Genomic DNA, 24,818 nt, shown 5'->3' on the forward strand with positions numbered 1-24,818 from the left:
TTCATGAAGATGGTCTTTTTCTTGTATATACACTACAATCTGTTATTGGAGAAGTTCTCCGTCATTGTTTAAATAGAACAGCTGATACTTCAGCAGCTAACCGTCCAACAGAAAACAGGCCAGCTCCCTGTCGCTCTTCCTGTCCTTCAGTACCCACCAGTAGCTGAAAACCAACCCCCAGATTCACTCTAGTTTTGGAACCAGCTTTCTCTGCTTGGTGTTTCGCCTCCTATATTTCCAAGGGGTTTTTTTGGCACTGTCTAACGTTTTTGTCTCTTCTTACAGTCTGGCATTGACTTTTTATACAGTCCCAACCTCACCTGTGTGCTGTTATTGGCTCATGTCTACACACCCACTGCATTAAGAACGCAGCCCAGAAATGTCCTAAACACAGCAAAATATGATGAATATACAGACAGAGAGCAGAGTCTCTGCAGATAAACACACCGCCCAACACTTCTACCAGGACTAGAGTGATGATTAAGAGGGAATGCTGTTGTGTGAATCTATGCATTGATTTTTAGGTTTACCTTTGGAAGTTAGATTCAGGCTAGGTTTTTCGAGGCTATTTTAAACCAACAGTGAGAGTCCCATATGAACATTCAAACTGTAATCAATGTTTATGTTCATACTAGCCTTTAAAAGACCCCTCTTAATGTACGTTAAAAGAAAATAATATGGGACACAGTCACCATTCCTCATTCTGTGCAAAAATTGAATTGGAAGTTTAGATAGATACTTTATTAATCCTGAGGGAAATTCAAGTATATGAGGCTGAAGAAGTCAATATCAAGAGCAAAGATACAGAATTTTTAGAACAAAAATCCCTCTTTCTGTTTCCCTGGACAGTATGTCTTGATGAGCTAAAGTGGAGCAATAACACAAAGAGGGAAATTTCTTACTAAACTTTGGAAGATGTCCAACTTTATTGACTAAACTCGGACTTTTAAAGCCACACTTCAGTTTCAGATCAACTTTGGAAAACATTTTTGCACAAAACAAGGACTCTGGATTTTACGAAGCAATTACAGTGACCCGTTTCACTGTTCATACAGGGATTATAACTGTTGTTTTTAGACAGACTTGAAACCTCTAATATGTTTTCTTCATCACTGTCATGTTTGTCTTTCAGACATTTGATGAATGTGTATCAGCTGGCGGCTCAGACTGCGCACCGGAGAAACTGTGGCTCCAGATTCCTTTTTTCTGTGGTCACTACTCTGAATGTTGGTAAGTTTTCAAACACCTGCCGCTGTGACACATTCACACCACGCTGAGTTAGAAATCATCAACCATATGTCTTGTGATCTAGTACAAATTTGTTTCCTCTTGTCCAGCGATTTGGTTGTTTACAGCATAAGCGCAGTGATGTTCCAACTAAAGCAACAGTGAATTGATCCTGCTGACAACTTTAGATGTGTAAAGTTAAACCAGATCAGTAAACCAAACTGTTGCACTTAGTGGCATTTTCCTTTATTGCAATGATCACTTAACATACACCCTTCTGGTGCATTTATTTCTCTGGAATGCACTAAATGTAGTGGCAGTTATCCCATTTTTAAAGTAAAGTTTTATTTCTGTGGCGTGATTTAGGTTGAACGTGTTAATTCTAAATGAGTGGGCTCTGGGTTTAGCGCCACAGTTAGGGGAGGAAGTTATTTAGCGGCAGACTAACTCACTGCTGTTTATTTCTTTTTGTCCAAACACTACCACCAACTTTATTGTTTCCTCTGCTCGGGCAGCTTAAATTGTTTGGGAGGTCGCTGTATCAGTTTTGTTTCGTAGCAAACTACATTAAGCTCCGTAGTCCTTTTCTTTTGCTCTCTTCTCAATCTCTCTGATAGCTCTCTCAGTCTTGATCTGTTCTCTCTGCATCGTGATCTTTTCCAATCTCGCTCTGCCCTCACTCATCCCTCTCAACCTCCTTAATCTCTCCTTGACTCTCCCTTTCCATCTTTTAACCATCGACCCTCCTCGAGTGCTTTACAGACTGCAGGTCCAGGATTTAGCTGGCTGTAGTGCACCAGCAGTATATTAAAGTAATGGAAAGCCCCTTGGAAACGTTAAATAAATACCGAAGACAAAAAGGTGAAGTTGCCGTCGGTCCTAGATTGCTCTGTTGGACAAGGCCTTGCCAAAAAGTTACTTTACAGGTTTAAACAACCTGCTTCCTCCCATATTATTCAATTTCCTAAACAATGACAACACCTTTACTTTTTCCTTCCTGCCTCTCTGGACTCTCCCATCTCACCTCATCATTCATCCTGTCTCTGTCTTTATACATTTCAGCTCTCCTCTGCTGCTCCTCTATCACACTTTCTTATCCCTCTCATTCCCATCCTCCATGTCAGATCTAAACATCCTTCTTCTCCTCTATTTCAAGCACCGTGAGCATTCTCCATCCACCAGAACAGCAACTCTTACGGCAGAATAAAGTAAAAAATACCCACATTTATAAGAAAAAAACATGATCTTTGTGTAGGAACGTGGGCAGCCAGTGGGCTCTGGAGCAGGCCAAATACAACCTGGTGAACGAGTACATGCTGGTCGGAGTAACGGAGGAGCTGGAAGACTTTGTCATGATGCTGGAGGCCGCGCTGCCACGATTCTTCAAAGGAGCCACTGAGCTGTACAAAACAGGTGCAGTGCTGCTGAACTGTTGGAAACGCTTTGCTGTTTCCCTGCATGTTGTAGCTTCTCTCACCAAGATTATAATAAACCGTCTAATGGCTCACACATACTGCAATGCTAGAAACTGTGTGTGCGCTGCGGTTGCATATCAGCAATTTCCCTTTAGAGAACTGAACGGTGATCAATGTGCACTCGTGTAGTTACAGATTAGAATGACTGCAGCCAGGATGAATGATGGAAAGCTTAAGCATCAGATACTATGAGTCAACATAATGGCCGTCAATTTTAGCACTCAAGTTAATTAAGTATTTATTTGACAAATTTGAAGTAATATAGTCTTTATCCTAACTGGAAAAAACACTACATAAATAAAACAAATTGTCTATATATTCTGACTCTTGTTTTATAAGTTAGTTTTTTGCTGACCTGCAGTCTCAGCTAAAGAATTACAGATAGACCAATTATGTGTAGTGCCATCTGTTTGCCTTTTTTTTGGCAACTGCGCAGCGACGACTAGACTCCAAGTAGTTCCTACACCCAGCCGAGAGTCTGGCAAATACTATCCCGTAAAACAACTTGTCATTTTTACACTTTGGTTTTCGTACAATGTAAACAAACATGACATAACGTATTACTGAACTGACCTTGGAGCTGCTGGTAGGTGGATTTTGTTTTCATTGTGTATCTGTTAAACCTTGCTTCCAGTGTGCAAAGCTATGCCAATCAATATGTGGCTGAAGGTCTATATTTACCATTTAGGCATGAGTGTGGTGAAGATTTTTTTTTTAACCCAACCAAAAAAATTGCAAAGTAAATAAGTGTGCCATATTTACAGCAAACTTACCTGTTATTCTTAAAATATTTGACTTGCAGATTTTGTGCATGAATATAACTTTAAAGAGCCCATATAATGCCTTTTTCCCCCATTCTTTTAGTATGTTTTGATGTTTTGTAGTTTATTTGTTTGTGTAAAAGGTCTGCACACTTACAAAGCCCAAAGTCTGTTAAACCCTGTTTCTAGTGTTTGTCCTAAGCTAGGCAAATAAGCATGTGGCTGAAGCTAATTATTTACCATACCAATATGAGTCTGGTATTGATTTTTTTTTCCCACCTAAATCTGAGCAGAAAAACAAAACCTACAATTTTAAAAAATATCATTAAGTGTGACATATTCGTAGCAGGTTTATCTGTATTTTTTTAAATTTGACTTGCAAATTCTGTACATGGATGTGATTTTAAAGGGCCTGTATTATATTTTTAGGTTTTTTTTTTCACTCCTTCAGAGTGTTCTAAATATTTCTTATGCATGTAAAAGTCCATGCCAAAGGAAAGTATTCTCTTCCACAGACACCGCTGCTCCTTACCTGCCTGAAACACCTCAATGACAGTACAGGCTTTCTTCCATCACTTCCTTATGTCATAATGTAACACATTTACATAATGCCGTCCTAGCCCATTTTGGCAACACCCTCAAACAAAGGATGAGCAGCACAGCCTGCCATTATTTATGCTTTGCTTTCATCAAACCAGCTGACCAATCAGAGCAGACTGGGATTTTCAGGTGGGAGGAAATTTTAAAGAAACTGAACCTAAAATGGACCTAAAATGGAGCATTTTAGACAGAAAATGAGAACAAGTGCTGCAGCAATGAACAGTAAAGGAAAAATAACGTATTTTTGGAACATTAAAGTATGTTAACATATTCTAGTGCAACCAAAAAATATAATTCTGAATATGTAAATGTGCTTCACATGGGCTCTTTAAGTCTTAAAAAGTAACTATATTGAATATAATGATAGTATTGATTTTTTTAAAATGGAATATTACAAGAAGAGAAGAAGAAACCTTACGATCAGCATGTGTTTCTGCTGAAAGCTCATATTGCGAGTGGTTTAGGTTTGATGTGTGGAGTTTATAAAGTTGCCTCCAAAGAGTAGCTTTAAAAGTGGCTTTTAAAAAACAGAATCAGTACGTACACAGCATACAAGGAATTTGGTTTCGACTGTTGGTGTCACCCTAGGAATATGGAAGAGAATAATAATAATAATAATAATAATAATAATAATAATAATAATAATAATAATAATAATAATAATAAAAGAAACTATAGAAAGAAGAACAGGGAGAAAAAGTAATAAAATAAATATAGCACAATATATACAGATATTTACAAGCTAGAAAGGAATATATAAACACAGTAGTGCAAAATGATAATTGCATGACAGTGCAAAAAAAAGAGAATGCTGTTCATAGTGCGAAACGTACTGTACATATCTATTGGTATATTGTACAGGTGTGGAGGAATGGCGGTTCAGCTGTCTATTAGGATGATGGCAGTGTTCTTGTGCCTGGTGGTTTTAGTGTACAGAAACTACTCCCATCTCTTTCACAAAGATGGAAAAAAGTATTATTATTCATTTATTTGATCAGGGACCATGCAATTATCATAGAACACATCTGATGTATTACATATAGAGTGTAGAGCATTAAGCTAATTTTCAACTCCCATCCCTGGTTGGGCTTTTCAGTAAAAGTAGTGAGAGGACCAGCAACACCAATAGAAACAGCACAGACATTATAAACCTGTAACACACACCCACCCACACACCCACACACAATGACAAAATCCTTTTCCATAATCCTTACTGCAAAGTAACATTCAAATTTTGCCTACATTAATGCTAAACATACGTGGTCACATTCATGAATATATACTGAATGATTGATTTTATTGCTTCTATCCTCTTCTTTCATTACAGGCAAGAAATCCCACCTAAGGAAGACCAGTGAGAAGAAGCCGCCCACAAAGGAGTCCATCGCCAAGCTGCAGCAGTCGGCCATCTGGAAGATGGAGAACGAGTTCTATGAGTTTGCACTGGAGCAGTTCCAGTTCGTCAGGGCACATGCTGTCAGAGAAAAGGACGGTGAACTCTACCTGCTGGCACAGAATTTCTTCTATGAAAAAATCTACCCCAAAAACTAAAGCGACCGCAGCGTCTGTAGAAGAGTTTTGGAGATGGACAGAACACTTCGCACGCGCTCAGCTGTGCAATCCGTGACGAAAGAGAAGGAAGGCAGGAGTCACGTGAGACTCGGGGACTACTGCTGACTGTGTGCTTCGTTTGTATGTGCGACTGAGAACATGATGTGAAACAATCCGACTCTGACGCAGCAGTCGGACTGGTGACGGTCGTTATTCGTGTCGGTGGCAGCCAGCTGGACGGGGAGCTTGTGTTTCGTCAGCAGCGTCAGCGGGCTGCAACCCAGCAGCTCCTCCACTCCCCTTCACTTCCATGCCAAAGGTCGTCTGAGCTGACAGCTCCTGCCGGCACGTGTCCGAAGACGACCCGCCCGCCGTCGGTCAGACCTCGACTCCTGATCGGCTCTCACTGTTCTTCTATCCAAACAAAACATTTTCTTTGGCTCTGTACTGTTTGGTTGTGTTTGGTTGTGTTTTATCTCTTTACTCTGGTTGTCGTTCGTATGTAAAGACATTTTTCATGGCGAAACGACATCCTCATGCCTCACCACCACTTACTAACTTGAAGAGACTTTAACTGTAAGAAACTGGCTACCTTGCTGTATTATTGGACTTGAATGGGAACGTTTGAGGTTTTTATGAAATAAAAATCCTGTGACTATGGACTATTTACTGGGGCAAGTGCATATGTTTTATACTGTACTTGACGTGTGACTCTTGTAAATGTACGGCTTTGCCTGGAGGCTTTTTGAAAGAAGCTTTTACACATGATATATTATTGAAGAACACCAAGGTGAAGATGCTGCTTCTGTAAATATTTACTACTTTTTCAGTATATTTCATTTCCAGGCAGAGTAGATGCAGTAGTTGTTATTCTGGACATTTTAACAGTTTAGTAAATTACTGTCAGCTATTTCATTTCACTTTTACTTTTTGTCATTTTCCTTTCACTTCAGGACCATTTAAACATGGCTGCCCACTAATATTTTACTCTGCTGTTTAAAAGGAATAGTCAGATGTTTGGGAGAATGTTTAATGCTGTCTTGCTGACAGTTCGGTGGGAGGATCGATGCCACTTTCGTTTCAATCTGTTGCAGTAAATGTAAAGCTACAGCAGGCGAATGTTTAGCTCAGCTGAGCAGAAAGCCTGAAAACAAGACAACTCCTTATCTGTCTGCTTCTGTAACTTAACCGCCTGTAAAATCAACTTGTTTTCACCTCCTGGTTTTGGAAATGGAAAAGTGTAACCTCAAAGATTTGAACTCATGTTTGACACCTAGCAACAGGGGTGAGTTTTTTCCTCCGAATACAGGCAGCTAAAGGGCTAATGTGGACCCCATCATTCATCCGATCTACCTCAAACTCCACACTGCACTTCCTTGGGTCCTTATTAATACTCTAGCCGAGTTTGAAGTGGATCGGATGAACGAGTATCAACATATGCTTGACTTTTTTTTTTTTAACATATTAAAGCCAAGCTCCACTTTTTATGCTAAGCTAAGCTAGCCAGTTGCAGTGTTACATGTACACGACTGATCTGAGACTGGCATCGGCCTTCTCATTGTCTTGAACACTGGATCTGCTTCGGTTCTAATGGCCTTCTATTGACCACGTAAAGTTTTTGTGTCCACTTGATAAATTACTAACAAGGCAGAGGACAAAACGTTGCTCCCATCTACTAATTCATCTCTGTCGCACCCAGGAGGCGAAGCAGTCGTGAGGACAGAAAACTGCTTCACCTGGATGAGCTGCACAGAACTTTCCATCAGTCAGTATTTAAACATCCAGTGAACGGACGCTTTTAGTTTACCGCTCAGTTTTTGTGTGCCTTCTCTACGGCTCTCCCTGTGTTGCAGCTTTGTCCGATGGAACATAACATAGCTGTGATGTCTGTTTTCATCTTTTGATTGACAAACAATATACAAAAGACTTTTAAAAAAAACTCTTGAGATGCATGTGTGAGTTGTTTTTTTCAGTTTAGTGCAAATGTCATCATCAAGAGCAGAGATTGGAGGTGGAGACAGATGGAGCTGCTGCTATGAGAGTCCAAACTGGTTTATTTCAGGTATGGTGTCCTGCAGAGGGAGATAAAGAGCTGCCAGGTCTGCTGCTCCAACCTCTGACTGTGAGAGGGTTTATCATTTTAACATCATCTGCATATGAAGTGAATATCCTCATGACTCCTATTAGAATGTTCGCCGTCAGCATCTTCTCTTGTGATCCTGCAGCTGAACATCATAAATGGAGGCACTAAAATAAGAACATGGTTATGTGAGAGCACTCGCCAGAGGCCAGCGAAAGTTTATACGAGCCAGTGTTGCTACTCATCCCCTCTCTCTGATAATCCCTGGACAGGCATCAGCTATTACACTCATCCCCAGTAATCTCAGATCGCTCTCCAGTTACAGCTTCCTGGTGTTGACCCTGTGACCCAGATAAACATGGACAGTGTCCCCACTTTACTCTGAAGCTTCAGTTACGGGCTGCTTTGCGATATTACATTCAGGAGTGTTTGTTTGTATGGAGCTGTAACAGTAAAAATCAGAGAAAGCACACATCTAATAACACTTGATGAGTTGGCTTTAAATCTTTACTAGATCGTTTACGTATTATGTGGCCGCTACTGTGCTGTTTGGGGTCTAGTTTCAATCTTTATGCCTGTAAAGGTGCTGCTTAACACCTGTATTCCCTGATTGTTGGATGACACGAACCACCACCAACACTCAGCACAACTTACATTCACCTTTTCTATGTGTAAAATCTTTTCATAAGTTTTTAAAATTCCCGTCCGGTGTTTAAAGTCCTGTAAACAACTCAACATTGTCAGTTACAACTGTGATTTTTACCTTGTTAAATTGAACTAAACTCCACTCAGAAATGCAGAATGAGGCATGTGCAGAGTTTTCACAGAGAAAACCATAGTCCACATTAGTATAGACGCTTTGAGGAACATTTTCTTAAACTACTATTAAACTATATCAGTGACATGTCACCTGATGGGTCAGCTGGTCTCCTTTAGCACAAAACATATTGGCCTTAGCGTATCCGTAAGTATAGCATCTACGTGCACATATGACAAAATAAGATTAAAGATAAAAAAGTATTTTAAACATCTACATCTATATACATACCAAACTAAATGCTAAATTCAGAATAATATTCATCTTGTCAATCAAAAGAAATGACTAAAACAGTACCAAGAGCTGAATCTAAACAACCGTAATATCCTATAACTGCCGCATCAGGTCTAAACCATCATAAATATATGTGATAACATGATGAAAAACAGAGAGCTATTTGGTAACTTCAATATTTAGTAACAGCAACTGAAAGACAATAGAGTCAAATACATTATAAAAAGTTCAGAATGTGCAGAGTTTGACAGCAGAAAGCTGTTTTCACATTCCTGGTCATCACACATGGTATGGATCAGGGTATTGATATGCACCAGTGGAAAATATTGAGTGGAGTAAATGTGATGTTGGAAAAATATACAAGCAGGGATGCACTGATGCCGACGTGCTAATCTTTATTATTTATTTTATGCCAAGACTGATCAACTCAGCTCCTTTTTGAACAGTTGCTTCTCCAGTATTGTTAATAATCGTTTAAAAATAACTCAGCTCGGTGCTGGTGGTTAACCTGGTAGAATTGTACACAATTTATGAAAGCTGAGTCCTCACCACAGTGGTCTGAGGCCCTCTTTCCATGTTGTCCCCTGGTTTGCCTAAAATGTCACTAATAAAGTAATAGAGGCAACAAAGAGCTGACAAAAATATATCGGCTTATGTGGGGTGATGAGGAATAAACTTGTCTCTACATTAAAAAAAGTGAGAATCATGGTGGTAAAGTATGACATGAATAATTATACACACACACCGCCAGTCAAAAGTTTGGATACACCTTCTCATTCAGTGTTTTTTCTTTATTTTTGCTACTTTCTACATTGTAGATACATACTGAAGACATCAAAACTATGAATGAACACGTGAAATTATGTAGCAAACAAACAATTGTGAAATAACTCTTAATATGTTTTATATTTTAGATTCCTCATAATAGCCACCCTTTGATTACTGCTTTACACACTCTTGGCCTACTCTCAATGAGCTACATGAGGTAGTCACTTGAAATGGTTTTCATTTCACACGTGTGTCTTGTCAAGGTTTAGATAAATGCCACACAGAGTTCTAGTAGCAGACACATCTCTACATCAACTATTCAGAGGAGACTGTGCCAGTCAGGCCTTTATGGTCAGGGCCCCCTCCTCTGCTCCCACCTGACCTCCTTTCCCTCTCTCCCTCTCCTCCTTCTCTCTCTCCCTCTCCTCCTTCCCTCTCTCCCTCTCCTCCTTCTCTCTCTCCCTCTCCTCCTTCCCTCTCTCCCTTTCCTCCTTCTCTCTCTCCCTCTCCTCCTTCCCTCTCTCCCTCTCCTCCTTCTCTCTCTCCCTCTCCTCCTTCCCTCTCTCCCTTTCCTCCTTCTCTCTCTCCCTCTCCTCCTTCCCTCTCTCCCTCTCCTCTCTCCCTCTCCTCCTTCCCTCTCTCCCTCTCCTCCTTCCCTCTCTCCCTCTCCTCTCTCCCTCTCCTCCTTCCCTCTCTCCCTCTCCTCCTTCCCTCTCTCCCTCTCCTCTCTCCCTCTCCTCCTTCCCTCTCTCCCTCTTCTCCTTCCCTCTCTCCCTCTCCTCCTTCTCTCTCTCCCTCTCCTCCTTCCCTCTCTCCCTCTCCTCCTTCTCTCTCTCCCTCTCCTCCTTCCCTCTCTCCCTTTCCTCCTTCTCTCTCTCCCTCTCCTCCTTCCCTCTCTCCCTCTCCTCTCTCCCTCTCCTCCTTCCCTCTCTCCCTCTCCTCCTTCCCTCTCTCCCTCTCCTCTCTCCCTCTCCTCCTTCCCTCTCTCCCTCTTCTCCTTCCCTCTCTCCCTCTCCTCCTTCTCTCTCTCCCTCTCCTCCTTCCCTCTCTCCCTTTCCTCCTTCTCTCTCTCCCTCTCCTCCTTCCCTCTCTCCCTCTCCTCTCTCCCTCTCCTCCTTCCCTCTCTCCCTCTCCTCCTTCCCTCTCTCCCTCTCCTCTCTCCCTCTCCTCCTTCCCTCTCTCCCTCTCCTCTCTCCCTCTCCTCCTTCCCTCTCTCCCTCTCCTCCTTCCCTCTCTCCCTCTCCTCTCTCCCTCTCCTCCTTCCCTCTCTCCCTCTCCTCCTTCCCTCTCTCCCTCTCCTCCTTCCCTCTCCTCCTTCTCTCTCCCTCTTCTCCTTCCCTCTCTCCCTCTCCTCCTTCCCTCTCTCCCTCTCTCTTTCCATCAGTCAGTATTTAAACATCCAGTGAACGGACGCTTTTAGTTTACCGCTCAGTTTTTGTGTGCCTTCTCTACGGCTCTCCCTGTGTTGCAGCTTTGTCCGATGGAACATAACATAGCTGTGATGTCTGTTTTCATCTTTTGATTGACAAACAATATACAAAAGACTTTTAAAAAAAACTCTTGAGATGCATGTGTGAGTTGTTTTTTTCAGTTTAGTGCAAATGTCATCATCAAGAGCAGAGATTGGAGGTGGAGACAGATGGAGCTGCTGCTATGAGAGTCCAAACTGGTTTATTTCAGGTATGGTGTCCTGCAGAGGGAGATAAAGAGCTGCCAGGTCTGCTGCTCCAACCTCTGACTGTGAGAGGGTTTATCATTTTAACATCATCTGCATATGAAGTGAATATCCTCATGACTCCTATTAGAATGTTCGCCGTCAGCATCTTCTCTTGTGATCCTGCAGCTGAACATCATAAATGGAGGCACTAAAATAAGAACATGGTTATGTGAGAGCACTCGCCAGAGGCCAGCGAAAGTTTATACGAGCCAGTGTTGCTACTCATCCCCTCTCTCTGATAATCCCTGGACAGGCATCAGCTATTACACTCATCCCCAGTAATCTCAGATCGCTCTCCAGTTACAGCTTCCTGGTGTTGACCCTGTGACCCAGATAAACATGGACAGTGTCCCCACTTTACTCTGAAGCTTCAGTTACGGGCTGCTTTGCGATATTACATTCAGGAGTGTTTGTTTGTATGGAGCTGTAACAGTAAAAATCAGAGAAAGCACACATCTAATAACACTTGATGAGTTGGCTTTAAATCTTTACTAGATCATTTACGTATTATGTGGCTACTACTGTGCTGTTTGGGGTCTAGTTTCAATCTTTATGCCTGTAAAGGTGCTGCTTAACACCTGTATTCCCTGATTGTTGGATGACACGAACCACCACCAACACTCAGCACAACTTACATTCACCTTTTCTATGTGTAAAATCTTTTCATAAGTTTTTAAAATTCCCGTCTGGTGTTTAAAGTCCTGTAAACAACTCAACATTGTCAGTTACAACTGTGATTTTTACCTTGTTAAATTGAACTAAACTCCACTCAGAAATGCAGAATGAGGCATGTGCAGAGTTTTCACAGAGAAAACCATAGTCCACATTAGTATAGACGCTTTGAGGAACGTTTTCTTAAACTACTATTAAACTATATCAGTGACATGTCACCTGATGGGTCAGCTGGTCTTCTTTAGCACAAAACATATTGGCCTTAGCGTATCCGTAAGTATAGCATCTACGTGCACATATGACAAAATAAGATTAAAGATAAAAAAGTATTTTAAACATCTACATCTATATACATACCAAACTAAATGCTAAATTCAGAATAATATTCATCTTGTCAATCAAAAGAAATGACTAAAACAGTACCAAGAGCTGAATCTAAACAACCGTAATATCCTATAACTGCCGCATCATGTCTAAACCATCATAAATATATGTGATAACATGATGAAAAACAGAGAGCTATTTGGTAACTTCAATATTTAGTAACAGCAATTGAAAGACAATAGAGTCAAATACATACTAAAAAGTTCAGAATGTGCAGAGTTTGACAGCAGAAAGCTGTTTTCACATTCCTGGTCATCACACATGGTATGGATCAGGGTATTGATATGCACCAGTGGAAAATATTGAGTGGAGTAAATGTGATGTTGGAAAAATATACAAGCAGGGGTGCACTGATGCCGACGTGCTAATCTTTATTATTTATTTTATGCCAAGACTGATCAACTCAGCTCCTTTTTGAACAGTTGCTTTTCCAGTATTGTTAATAATCGTTTAAAAATAACTCAGCTCGGTGCTGGTGGTTAACCTGGTAGAATTGTACACAATTTATGAAAGCTGAGTCCTCACCACAGTGGTCTGAGGCCCTCTTTCCATGTTGTCCCCTGGTTTGCCAAAAATGTCACTAATAAAGTAATAGAGGCAACAAAGAGCTGACAAAAATATATCGGCTTATGTGGGGTGATGAGGAATAAACTTGTCTCTACATTAAAAAAAGTGAGAATCATGGTGGTAAAGTATGACATGAATAATTATACACATACACCGCCAGTCAAAAGTTTGGATACACCTTCTCATTCAGTGTTTTTTCTTTATTTTTGCTACTTTCTACATTGTAGATACATACTGAAGACATCAAAACTATGAATGAACACGTGAAATTATGTAGCAAACAAACAATTGTGAAATAACTCTAAATATGTTTTATATTTTAGATTCCTCAAAATAGCCACCCTTTGATTACTGCTTTACACACTCTTGGCCTACTCTCATGAGCTACATGAGGTAGTCACTTGAAATGGTTTTCATTTCACACGTGTGTCTTGTCAAGGTTTAGATAAATGCCACACAGAGTTCTAGTAGCAGACACATCTCTACATCAACTATTCAGAGGAGACTGTGCCAGTCAGGCCTTTATGGTCAGGACCCCCTCCTCTGCCCCCACCTGACCTCCTTTCCCTCTCTCCCTTTCCCTCTCTCCCTCTCCTCCTTCTCTCTCCCTCTCCTCCTTCCCTCTCTCCCTCTCCTCCTTCCCTCTCCCTCTCCTCCTTCCCTCTCTCCCTCTCCTCCTTCTCTCTCCCTCTCCTCCTTCCCTCTCTCCCTCTCCTCCTTCCCTCTCCCTCTCCTCCTTCCCTCTCTCCCTCTCCTCTTTCTCTCTCCCTCTCCTCCTTCCCTCTCTCCCTCTCCTCCTTCTCTCTCCCTCTCCTCCTTCTCTCTCCCTCTCCTCCTTCCCTCTCCTCCTTCTCTCTCCCTCTCCTCCTTCCCTCTCCTCCTTCTCTCTCCCTCTCCTCCTTCCCTCTCCTCCTTCTCTCTCCCTCTCCTCCTTCCCTCTCTCCTTCTCCTCCTTCTCTCTCCCTCTCTCTCGCCGGGTGGAGCTGTCCTTCACAGCTGCCGTTCATTCATAATCATTGTCATCCACAGAACTCCAGGCAGCTGTGGCGAGGCACACCTGATTATCATCCCCACAATAAGTTGACAATGATTTCTCGGACAGACAGTAAGTGAATATTTTCATGTATATTAATATTTTAAATAGATTTAAAAACAGCTTTATCATGTTTTAATGATTATTTTGAACAATTAATGCTGAAATAATATATAAAAATATATATTCTATTGTTAAGTTTTAAGAGCAAACTTGACATTGAAGAAATCGGACAGCACAAAAGCTGTGAATTCCAATATATAATTTGCATTTTTTGCAAAATAAATTATGGAACCCATTACCTTTTTCTTTTAAATGAAAGAGAAATATCATCCAATCTGAAATTGGTCATTGCTTGAAAAAATGACCATCGACTGTAAAGCTGGAATATCAAGGGCGGAATGACGCCAAGTGTCTGATAGTGGCACATATCAATAAACATAAACAGCAAGTAAAGAAACAGTGCCACATAAAATCACCCCCATTATTTCCTGCACACCAAACACTGAACCTTTGCAGTGAAAGTTGTTGATATTGCAGGTACACACCACTGATCCACACAAACTTTATTGATCCCTAAACAGTCACGCTCTTGTCTAAAGCACCTGTCCTTTGGAGAACGTCGCCGTGGAGACACACAAAAAGAGTGGACCTTTTTGGAGATTTAAACAGGAACACACAATTCATAAGTCTACCCAACAAGGCCTCTGTCATTTTTATTATGTGGACAATGCTCAGTTTACGGCTGACAAAACCAGCGTTGTTGTCTGCGCCAAGAAATATGTGAGACACAGAGAAAGGCCAGTCTGTGAGACGTATGGCTGTGACGACTGAGTCCCTGTGGCTTATGTAATGCTGCAGTAAGTCTTCTCACCGAGGTGTGACATGTCAAGCACTGACCCCAGAGGAGAAGGCCTGAGTGTTTGTCCTGTGGTTTCTTCGTCGCAGCTCCTCCTCATCGATCTGACTTGTCAACTGAAAAGTAAACTCTGACTCTTCTTCCTAATGCCAGCTTGTGTTTGCTTTGCAGCTCTGGCTGTCAGCGGGTTTGGACAGTGTCTGCATGGCGCTTATGATTCATACTCTCCGATAGATTGCTGATCAGTTGAGGACATTTTCTACCAAGGATCTACATGCAAGTACAGTTTTGAGGTACTTCTGCTCCGCTACATGAGTTTTACAGCCATGATATGAAATATTTGATAAAGAAACTACCCAGCTGTAACAAAAACAAGTGAAAGTTTGCGGTTTGTGATGAGGTGAACTATCAGTATTCTGAAAAAACTCACTTAGCAACGAACAAAAAATGTTGCTATTTTACATTTTAAAACAATATGTCTCACTTTGAATCGGTCATTTTGAGAGCTGTTTGCTAATATTTAGGTAGCCTATTTTTATTTTATTTTTAATGATTGCAGAAATTTTACTGTATCACAATATTGTAATGTCTTTTTTTTGTTAATATTGTGACCTGCAGCTACATATGGATCAGAAAATATCATTAGTTGACTTTGGTATTTTTTAGATATGTGCTCAAAGATGAGACTTTTCATTAAATCAGAAGGGAAAATTCAAGAGCGTAATAAAAAGTAAAATAAAAATATCTGAAGGAGGACAACACAGAGATAAATATTCTGATTGAAGCTGGCGAACAGATGAATACTAAAACTCCATTTAAATTGTACTGGGGCTCTTCACACACAGAAATGCAATGATTTCAGACACATTAAAGCAAAATGTGAAAAAGATTTAAACTATCAGAGTAGGATTCTGCGTGGGCAATGCAACATTCATCAACAAGTTTAAAGAAATGGACAGAATTTTGTAGAAAAATTTGATTAATTTTTGTTACTCCCTGTATTAAAAGTAAAAAAAACTAACATCTACAACTGTGCTGGAGACAGTGTGGACCATCACTACCACATATTTTACACAGATTCTAGTATTTTGGGAGAATGTGTGCCAACACTGAGGAAGATGCAGGGACATGAAATCCATAAAGATATCACGGTATTTGGTGACATAAAAGATGCTGTAAGAAATCTGGAAAATAATACTTTTTGCAGATTTAAGAACAGTAAATAGTTTCATTTTACGGCCAAATTTTGTATGAATGAATGAATGTTTTTATTTCGGACATGTGAGTAAAATAAAAAAAAGCCACAAAACCAAATCAAAATATTCAAAATATCAACAAAACAAACAAACAAAGCAAAGCAAGAAAGAATAACCCAACATTTTCGAAAAGGAGTAGGACGAAACATAAGCTTATTTACTCCTACCCCTTCTCCATCTTGACCATCAGTCACTCAATACCCTACTCCCAGTTATTTATGTATATATTTACAAACAAAATAGAAAATAAAAAACATAAATAAACAGATATTAAACAATCAGTGATATATCAATGTCAAAATGTAAATGAACTAATTTGTAAAAATCCATAATTCTGATGTGCTTTGAGTGTTTTTTTTCCTATAACTGTACTAGTTTGAAATTCAGCAAAACACAGACAATCCAGATAATAGAGTTTTTTCTTAACTATTTTTGCTGATATTTAACTAGTCTACTTTTATGCATTTATAGCTTTTTTCACTTATTGTAACATTTAGTGAAATATGATGAAAGAACTATACGTGTTTTTAATAAATGAGCTGTCATCGTCCAGCTAATTAAACTTAAAGTTAGCCTCGTGGCATAACCGTCCTGAGACAGATGTCCTCCTTGTTTGTGTTTACCTTTGGATGATTTCAGGTTATTAACTGTGTGCACTTTAGAATCACGTGTGTTGCTGTCCGCACAGAGCAGCGGCAGCTCCTCTGGGCGGACCCTTCATCTAAACCACCGCCTCTTTCTCCAACTGCTCTGGGACAGATTTATGCTCCAGCCTTTTTATTTATGAGCTCCAGTCCACCCTCCGCCAGGACGGCGTGACCGCGCAAAACAAGTGTGAAGTCGACATGGGAAGCTCCGTGGACCCGAGATGACCGATGGTTTGGTCGGGATAAGTCGGTCCTTTTTGTCGCCAGAGAGGGAAACCTAAAACGAGGCTTGTTTTTGGAGCCCCACCGCCGCCAGCCCTCCTCTCTCCCCGTAGGATTTGATTCAAAGGCGAAAACCAAGATGGCCGCCGATTCCGTGCAGGTAGGAAAAGTTGACAACTTTTGCGAAAAGTGCGCAAAGTTGCTTCGGAGGTGCGGTTAAAAGTTAGCAAACAGTTTAAATTCATTAAAGTCGGGTCTCTGTGAGGCCGTGTGGCTGTATTAAAAGTCCAGGGCCTCTGTTGGATCCCAAAGGGCTGTCTGGGAATTATCCATGGATTGAGGCCTGGGAAACAATTATCCAAACTAACTTATCCACAACTTTATAACCGGCGGTTTTGTGCAGAAACTGCGGCGTTTATTACAGTTACGACCGTTAAAGTAGAAGTTTAAAGGTTAGAGTTGTTGCAGTTTACGTTAAATACTAGTAGTTGAACGTTAACGTACATGTCTGTAAGCTAACGTTAAGTTTTGGAAACGCTGTCCGCCCTGTATTCACGCTACTAAAGTTAATAAAGTGAAAAATGGGTCTTATTTTGTAGGGAGAAAGCGGCTTGTTTGACGTTAAGTCATTTTCCAACACACTTGTTGAACTTGTCACTAACAGTATAACACTGCAGTCGATAAATCTATGTATGCTAGTCTGAACTAACATAAAAATGCACTTTATTTGTATTTAAAAAAAGAAAAGCCTCAGTGAAAGTCGGCATTCCTCAACTACACGACTCATTATTCAGTATGAATAAGTTATGACTCATTGACTGATGTGGTTTCAGTTGAGTGATGTAAGGCCTGAAGTACATCCTTCTCATTGAAATATTGTTGATTTTTGGAACAGCCTCTCGATACAGGTCATTATTTGATCAAGTGCAGCCAAGCACCGATTTAGCAAAACTCTCCAAAACTCGTGTGGAGAGCAGTGTGATTGCTTACACAGTATTATTCATGTTATTAGGGAATACTGGAGGAGGATTGCTTACAGCACTTGTGAGAAGTATTAGATCTCTTCAGTAATTTTCCTGCTTCAGACCGAAACTGAGGCAAAGAGTGTTGATGGTTGTCAAGTCAGCAATGCTGTAGCTCTGCCAGATGTATTTACCCGTAACGTTAACATTTACTCCGCAACATTGGTTGTTCTAATGCTTCATCAGTTTCTTATCAAGGTGACCATGCCGAATGAACATGCTCAACATTGTGCAACCCCCCCAAAAATTTTATTTTTACACAATATATGAAACAACCATACGATCAGTCGTAGCATAATACAATTTAACTGTAGGTTGATTCATCATTAGGGCCCAACCCAGACTGGATTTTAGGAGTTAGAAAATGAAAAACTAATGGGGTCCTTCCTTATTAAGTAATGTATGTCACAATCTAGTGACCAATTTGCCATGGAGACAAAGCTTGACTACGCACCACCGTCTGCTCAGCTGTATGTACTCTGCTACATGTGCTGCAGACGTACTGTGAGTAAAATGGAGTCGAATCTGCTTTGCTGGACAATCTATTTTATGACACATTTCTAAATGACCCCAAGCTTGTTCTTCTATATTAGATTTTGCAAAAACAAGGTTTCATATTGGCCTATATTGAACAACACTTACACTGATAACAATATTGGGCACCAGTAACATTTCTTCTAGAAGGAGAAAATTATTATATCTGTGCACCGTGTGCATTGTGTGCTGCTCTTTTTCTTTTTCTTGCACTATTTCTTGTATTCACTGCTGTAACATCGAAAATTTCCTTGCTGCGGGATCAATAAAGGTTTATTCTATTTAATCTATGTATCTGTATCGGCTCTATTACTTACAAAAACAGAATTATCACATATCCCTGTACAGGTTCAGGAAGCCATGTTTATTCTTTATATATCTAGTATTATATAGGGTTGTATGCAATAAATATCCACAACTTAGATAAGTTTCTGATGCAGCATGTGTAGACTAATCTTATTTTAAGATTTAAGATCATTAGCTGACTCAATATGTGGTCATCCATTCAGACTGGTGTGTCAGTTTACCATCCAGGCTTTGCCAAAACAACCTGGAGTGAAACCCGACACAGTATTTGTACAGTTATGATTTTGTGTTGATGATGATAGAAACACCAGCCAGCATTAGATGTAATTGCAGTGTGTTACTTAAATGTTTGTTGCTATTTGTGAAACAACAAAAAGACACCTCAAGACCTCTGATAATGCCCGTCCTTACTATTAAAGGTTGAGTGTCGATTATTTTTCTTGGACATATCCTGTAAGCTCAACCTAAACATCTACCACTGAAGGTCTGGAGTGGAACCAGATTAACTGAAGAGAGCAACAGGTGCTGCAGAGTAGTTTAAACTCACTCTCCTCTGTGACATTGCAGCGTCAGTTGTGTGGATATCTACTGTTGGAGCAGCTCACAAATGACCTTTAACACCGATTTGAAGTGCAACACGTTACCTACACTTTGACTTGCTGTGGGATATGAGGCTCGTGTGAAGGTTGCGCTTGCAGGATCTATGTTTATTAGCTTGTGCTGCTATTTCTGGCCTCAGCAGAGCACCAGGCTGCGGCCAGCTGTGGGGTAAGATAGGCCGGGTGTCAGGTTGTAGGCTGAGATAGGCCGTGCACAAAAATGGCAAGGGCTTGGCTTTTTTACGCGTGAGCCTGGATAGTGGCCTCAACTTTTCCATTGTCCTATTGTCTGAATGGGGCTCTTGTTGTTGGACTTGGAGCTTTTCAAGCTTAAAGACCAACTTAACCTGCTTACACTTGAGATTCAGACCTAATGTTTGCTTTTACCTCACAGTTTACTTTCATGTGCGAGCCACCGAGAGACCTTTTCAACAATGTCAACATTTGTAGATGACAGTTGCTTTACCCAATGAAGATTATTATCAGTTTTTAATTTAAATGTATAAATAAAATGAAGTCCTAAATAGTTGCCTGCAGGTCATATAGCTTTAAACCTGTCATTATTTTTTTACATTTAGTGAATTAAGCAGCTCTTTTGGCCCCAAAATTAGTGACTACAAAGTTTTATATACAGTCCTTTCTTTAGTTGTGAGCCTTGAACATTTCACAGAGCAGCTAGCAGAGCCACACTGACAAGAACAAGTTCCCTCCATCCATCATAAACTGCATGCATTGTACGAGTGGAAACATTTGCTTACAGTTCCTGCTTCACTCGTCTTTGAACCTAATAAGTCTTGAGTTCCCGGTATGGCGTCATTCCCCTGACTAGGCAGTACATTCAAGCAGCGAGAAATGATAAGAGCCGTACAGGTAAAAGAGCAACTCAAGGAAGTATTGCAGTGACAGAGAAACAAGAGGTGAAGCCAATCCTGCGAAAGAGCCTGTTGTCTTTCTTTCAACGTACTCCTTTTGTTTGATCTCAAATTAAAATGCAGACCTCGCGGGTGTCCGAGCTGATTAATTTCCACCTTATCTGATTGGCCTTTCATGGATTTCCTTGCATTGTTGCGCAGTAAAATAGGCCTGTTTGGGTGTCCTCATGCTATCTTCAATCCACACAGCTACAGTGCAAACAAGTTTTGCAGGCCAGTGAGCAGAAGACGAGACACCAACCCTCCCTCCCCACTCTTCACCTCATGAGTTGTGACCTCCATTTTACCTATGAGTCATGAAGGAGGCACCGGACCAGGATATGTGCAAACTATAGTTTCCTCTGAAGCGAGCACCTATAGAGGAAAGTACGATGGTTTCACGAGGGCTGTGGGAGGGGGTGACTGAGCCCGTGGAATTCCCTTATCTGACCAAACTTGATGTATTTTCCCAACATAAATCTTTCAGCCTTCAGTAAAGTGCATGATTTCAGAGTTTCCTCCAGGTAACTGCTTGGTTAGTCACTTAAATCCTGATGCAACTTGTGTCATGATCAATTGAGCAAGGTTTTATAGTCGCAGTAACAATAGCTTCTAAATATGAAGGGAAAGATAGCCAACATAGTGCTGATCTTGTGGCATTAAGTCCTGAAGAGCTCTTGTTTTTAAAAATCTTTACTAGTAGTTTATCTGCACTGACATTTGAAACCCATTGTTTAAACCAGTATCATATTTGGCACCTGATATTAATGTAGTTTCAGTCTTTTGATGAAAAATTGCATTATTTTAGTCAGTTTTTTGTTACTTTTGTCAACAAAATCCTAACTTTTTTGTCAGTGACTGTTTAGTCTCACGTTTGCATTTTTAATATTTATTCCATCTAAACTTTTTGATGCAACAGCTGTCACCATCTTTGTGTACGGTTTCCCTGGTTACAGGTGTTATTCTGGTCTATGGCGAGGTTAGTGGAAAAGTCTCAGTGTCCATGTCCCTCTGCTGTGCAGTGACGTAACAGACGGGCTCCTTAGTAAATCCAGTGACGTTGTCATTTCCAAACCCTGGCTGTTTGAACAGAACCATTCTCTCTCTATGGCAGTCCTGCTCACTTACATTAGCATCACTACAACTAGCTGTTTTGTCCATTAAAGATCAGTTCATTTAGAAAATCATCCTCTCACTTATTGTTTTAGTTTGTTGTTAATGAATGTTTTTCTTTATAATTTTCATTGACAAAATTAACACTGCTCTTTACTGAGTTTTAAATCACGTTACTGTTGGGGTGTAGCTTCAGAGCTTCTTTTGTGCCACACAAGTTGCTTTTCAGGGGGGAAGGCCACAATGGCCAGCCAGCATTATGTTTTTAACTTGAGTTAATTTTAGACACAGTCTTCTCCCTGGAGTGAGATTAGGTCCCATTCTGGGCTGCTCTGACCTCACAGAGTGAGAAGCTAAGAGGGATTTGGCTGTCGCTGCTCAGACGGTTTATCTTCCCTGTTGATGTCACTGGTCTGTGTGAGAAAGAAAGTGCAAAATGAGAGAGCTGGAGAAAATCGGATCACTGGTGGAGTGAATGATTGTGGCTTTAGATGGAGCGTCTGCTGGTTATGGTGTAGCCGAACCTCTGTGGCAGAGGATACCCTGACTTCTACAACTGAAGGAACTTCACTGGAGTTCATGTGATGACAGTGTAGCTGGTCAGCGGATCATGCGCGGACTGGTTTGTTCAACCGATCTAGAGATGGAATTGGGCGAAATCGATGAAATTGTGGTAAGGCAGAAAGAACAGTTTATCTTGTTGACTCGGTCTATTTTTCAGCATCTGCTCTTCCGTGAGTTGTGATAGTGGTAGCACTCTAAACTAAAACTGACCAAACCCAAATACCTGAATGTATTTTAAAGGCTTTCTTTCATACTAAAGTCATGATTTGTGCAGTAAGACAAATCTAGTGGTAGTCAGTGTGGTGATGCTGGTTTTCATGTCATTATGGCTTGTTTTTATGAATGGAACAAGTTTAATTTTCTATACTTGGAAGAGCTTGGCACAGTTTCTTTTGGAAAGCGGTTCTACTTTACATTTTACATGTTAGGTTTGTTTTAATACCCAGAGTGATTTGAGTAGCTGTGTTTTACGCTGATGGTTTTTCCAAAAATGTATTACACTGCTTATGCATAACTGACAGAGAAATGATTTATGGCACAGTGAAGGCAGGCTTTATTTTTGGGGGGAGTTTGGCTTGTTTGAGCATTGGTGGCTACTAGGTAGAGATGAAATGTTGGTATTTCATCACTGTACACACTGATCACATTTATAAGATCATGTTTACAACTATAACTTTAAAATGAGGAGATATTTTCAACAAAACATTTACATTGATGAACCACATAGTGAAATGGAATTTACTGTGATTATTCACAGGCCTTAGATCGCAACAGACAAATTCTTTAATCAGCTAGTGGAACTTTGCCATGTATTCATGATGACCTTTTAAGCTGACCTTTTCAGGAAGTGACTTCTAATCTCTCTTTAGTTAAGGTGATGGTTTTAAGGATGCAGGTCAATGGCAACTGACAGCAGCAGTGAAAACAGCACGTACAAAGGCTAGCTCAAGTTCAAAACACACCACTATGCCGGAGTTATGCCGGAGTGATGCCAGAATTGTCAGGTTACGCAGCCAGTGCTGATTTCTAAAATCTCTTGTTTGATATTTTCAGTGCAGTGAAGTCTGTGTGGCTTATGCAGATGTTTTCATTTGAAGTGTTAATTGTGAAAGTGACCAGGATCAGATCACACAGACTTCATTCAGTGGCTGCTGGGATTCCTTCTGTCCTGAGCTGGGTCACATGCCAAAATAGAACTACATGCATGTTATGAGGCAATAGCTTCAGCAAAAATGCCATCATGCACAGTCAATTTGTTCAGTAAGTCACTGACCTCTGTCTGCACTCTCCTCCTTTTTCTCTACCATCCCATTTTCCTCTTCCTTCTCCTCCCTTGCTGACCTCCTCTTGAATTACATTCCACATCTTTCCCTTATCATCTCTTTTTCCTCCTCCTCTTGTATTCTCCTCCAGGGGGATGCCAGGGGCCAAATGGTGGCGGAGCAACTCGGTCTGGGACACAACCTGGACCTGTCTGACACCATGGTCCAACAGAAGCTGGATGAGATCAAGGAGCAGATCCGCCGGGAGATCCGCAAGGAGCTAAAAATCAAAGAAGGTGCAGAGAACCTGCGCAAGGTAACACCACAGATTTTATTTACTCAAGCAATTTAGTATTGCATTTCCATACAGCTGAGTTACTTTAAAAGGAGAACAAGGATGATGAACACCAAAGGTCAAGGTTAGGGATCAACCAAAAATTTTTATTTACTATTCATACCTAGGCTTCTTCATTAATAATGATTACAATAACTGGATTTTTACAATAGCTGTAGGAGTGATCACAATTTAGTGTACAATGCTCTCTTGATTAGGAACAGTATATCTCCTACAGTTCAGCCTGCTGTTCTTCTCTGGTTTGTTAATGTTTCTCTGTTCTATCACTTTCGTGGCCCACTAAGACTCAGATTACTTGTTATTGTTTTCCAGACTCTCTTTCAGGCTAATCTGTGGCTGCCTCCTAACTTACCTGCTGAATGTTAGCACTGTTTTGGCCAGCGTGAAAGCAGCTAAAGTCCGTATTTGTGGAGATTGCTTTGATTCTTGTTCAGTTTTTCCAGGTTGTGTCTCTTCTGGAGAGACGTGTATCAGTTACCGCAGAGTGTTAAAGTTTACCTTCATTTACAAAGATGTTACAGTGCGCCAGATAACGTTAGCCGCAGGCCGTAGAGCTGTAGCCTGCCACCGTCAGCAAAATAAGTTCCAGCCTGCCTGTTTCGATCACAAAGACATTGCAGAGATGTTGTCATTGACTGTGCAGTCCTCCTCATCACTAATGAACTCAGTGTTACAATTACAAAGTGTGGAGTTTCCCTTGAAATCTTAATTGTCAAAATTTCTTTCCCTCAGGTCACCACAGACAAGAAGAGCCTGGCTTATGTGGACAACATGCTGAAAAAATCCAACAAAAAGGTTGAGGAGCTCCACCAGGAGCTGCAGGAACTCAACGCCCACATTGTGGTCAAAGACCCTGAAGAACTGCTAGGTGACTGCAGAAACGCTACATCTCCACCAGATGTTTTAAAGATGAATAAAGTAGAAAAGAGTTGACATGAGTTGATCCTGTACTGTACCAAATGTACCACTGTTGTAGCTCTGTCCCTGTACCTCAGCTCTTCTGTCTGCATTTGGCTGTGGTGGTGTAGCTCTTGATGTAGGGGTTGACTGATACGGTTTCTTCAGGGCTGATACTGAGCAATGATAATCAAGGAGCTGGACAAGCGATATATATTGCATCAAAAATGGAAATTATTTTGCCAAAATTTAGAAAAACAGAAACTCCAACACAGATTCATTTTTTTTTAAAAGACTTTATTTCTGATTTAAAGAGAGCATTTTGGTATTTATTTTTCAGTGTTGATCGGCTATTTCTATCCAGCCACCTAGAGACTACAGATGG

The 24,818-nt window shown here is 40.7% G+C and overlaps 2 protein-coding genes across 3 annotated transcripts in view; both read left to right on the forward strand.

The window, feature by feature from the left end:
• Positions 1 to 6,279, forward strand: part of hs2st1a (heparan sulfate 2-O-sulfotransferase 1a) — a 29,859-nt gene extending 23,580 nt beyond the window's left edge. Inside the window, exons 6-8 of the mRNA XM_023270578.3 lie at positions 1,133 to 1,230; positions 2,483 to 2,640; positions 5,391 to 6,279. Coding sequence (XP_023126346.1) covers positions 1,133 to 1,230; positions 2,483 to 2,640; positions 5,391 to 5,614 — 480 coding nt within the window. The 3' untranslated portion in view covers positions 5,615 to 6,279. The remainder of the gene's footprint in view (positions 1 to 1,132; positions 1,231 to 2,482; positions 2,641 to 5,390) is intronic.
• Positions 6,280 to 16,739: 10,460 nt separating this feature from the next.
• The window catches only part of pkn2a (protein kinase N2a), a 28,043-nt gene continuing 19,964 nt past the window's right edge, over positions 16,740 to 24,818 (forward strand). The window contains exons 1-3 of one of the 2 annotated variants that reach the window (XM_035948328.2): positions 16,740 to 17,030; positions 23,333 to 23,497; positions 24,269 to 24,404. In XM_035948328.2, the coding sequence (XP_035804221.2) occupies positions 17,010 to 17,030; positions 23,333 to 23,497; positions 24,269 to 24,404 (322 nt within the window). In that variant the 5' untranslated portion in view covers positions 16,740 to 17,009. Of the gene's footprint in view, positions 17,031 to 21,825; positions 22,029 to 23,332; positions 23,498 to 24,268; positions 24,405 to 24,818 lie in introns of those variants that run through there. The other variant, XM_023270572.3, reaches the window with a different exon arrangement.

Source organism: Amphiprion ocellaris, chromosome 10 (genome assembly GCF_022539595.1).
Source record: "Amphiprion ocellaris isolate individual 3 ecotype Okinawa chromosome 10, ASM2253959v1, whole genome shotgun sequence".
Taxonomy (NCBI): Eukaryota; Metazoa; Chordata; class Actinopteri; family Pomacentridae; genus Amphiprion; species Amphiprion ocellaris.